This window comes from Oryzias melastigma, linkage group LG20, assembly GCF_002922805.2.
Source record: "Oryzias melastigma strain HK-1 linkage group LG20, ASM292280v2, whole genome shotgun sequence".
NCBI lineage: Eukaryota > Metazoa > Chordata > Actinopteri > Beloniformes > Adrianichthyidae > Oryzias > Oryzias melastigma.
In genome coordinates this window covers 19,632,613-19,634,115 of record NC_050531.1, presented here as the reverse complement: position 1 = coordinate 19,634,115, position 1,503 = coordinate 19,632,613, and the positions used below count along the sequence as shown (strand labels likewise).

The 1,503-nt window shown below is 35.5% G+C and overlaps 1 protein-coding gene across 2 annotated transcripts in view; it reads left to right on the top strand.

Moving 5' to 3' along the window:
- Positions 1–1,503, top strand: part of svila (supervillin a) — a 56,156-nt gene that overhangs the window by 19,724 nt on the left and 34,929 nt on the right. For both annotated transcript variants that reach the window (XM_024279579.2, XM_024279580.2), the window contains exon 9: positions 502–566. In XM_024279579.2, coding sequence (XP_024135347.1) covers positions 502–566 — 65 coding nt within the window. The remainder of the gene's footprint in view (positions 1–501; positions 567–1,503) is intronic.

Genomic DNA, 1,503 nt, shown 5'->3' with positions numbered 1-1,503 from the left:
ACTTAGAAAAAAAAAAAACAACAATTTCACTGAGTTTTACAAGAAAAAAATCTTGAAGTGAATTATTTTCTTTAGGTCAAAAGTGCTGGAATCACTTTCAGATCTGGTTTCTTCCTGAAAATCTCTACTGATGTTTGCAGAATTTCCAGCCCTTCACTTAAATTTAATGACAGACACACACTTTCCCAGTTCTTCCTTCCTGCTACTGTCAGACGGATAATTAAACTAACAGGAAAAAGCTGAATCAAAGCGCCACTCGCAGGAGTAAAGCTGAAGCATCAAGTATAATGATATGAGACGACTCAAGCAGCAGGCGACCATATTTAGTCACAGCACATTTTGAATAGTTTTATTTTAAATCTGTATCAGTGTGTTGGTGGTTTTTACAATTAAGATTTTAGAAAATGAATTGGTTTGTTGTAGCGTTTGGAATACGTCACGCCTGTTTTTGTCCAGGTTGAAATGTAAAGTTTTTATGGATGTTTTTCTGTTTTTGTTCAGCTGATGAAGAGAAGCTGGATGAGCGGGCCAAGCTGAGCGTTGCAGCCAAGCGCTCTCTCTTCAAAGTGAGTTGTTAACTTTAGGACTTTTTTTCTCTTTTTTCATTTCTCCTTTTTAAGTTTTTAGCTTCAGAGTTTAACCTAAATGTTACAGTTCTTCACATGACCATTAGAAGCTGGTTTTAAGTTAAAGCAATTTACCTATTGACTCCCATGTTGAAAAGTCTGACCTTACTTCTTAGTCACATGCACCTGTACGGGGTTGGGGGCTTTTGGGTTGTCCGAGTCTTGCAGTTAGTTCCCTTCTGGCTCTTAAAGGTAAGCGTATTTTAAAGTATTTGTAAGGATAATTTAAGTTATGAAGAAGGGGGAATACTGTATTAAGATGCCCTAATGCCCCAAACTAGTCGTTAGTAGGTGAGCAAACTGACTAGGGGTGTGTATTGAATCTGGCAATACGATACGTATCGCGATACATGTGTCATGATACGATACATATCCTGATACATCTCATACAGTACCAGGCAATTTTTCACTGTTCTTTCTTCAATTATGACTTAAGAGTTATTTGAATATTAATACATTTTTCACTAAAGTAAAATTGGAAAATACAAGTTATTTAATGATCAGAACATTAAGCACTGCAACTGTATCTCAGAAATGAGTTGCTTTTACTGAAGTATATTTTTGTGCTTTTCTTTTGGTAATTTAGGAAATATTTAAGTGGAAATCAAGAATTAGACTAAACTACTTTTTTGCTTATAAGTAATTAATTAAATATCACATTGTCAGTATTTTAAATCGATAAAAGTATCGTGATATTTCACTGAATCGATATTTTCTTATACCCCTAGTACTGACTCTTTACTGCCCCACACACAAATGCAGCACGCACAGCATGTGCACATGATGCAAAAGTGTCAGTAGGTTACCCACACGCTCTTGGGAGTTAAAAGAAAATAATAAAAAATTTCATAGGACCCACCTGCATTTCACGTACTTC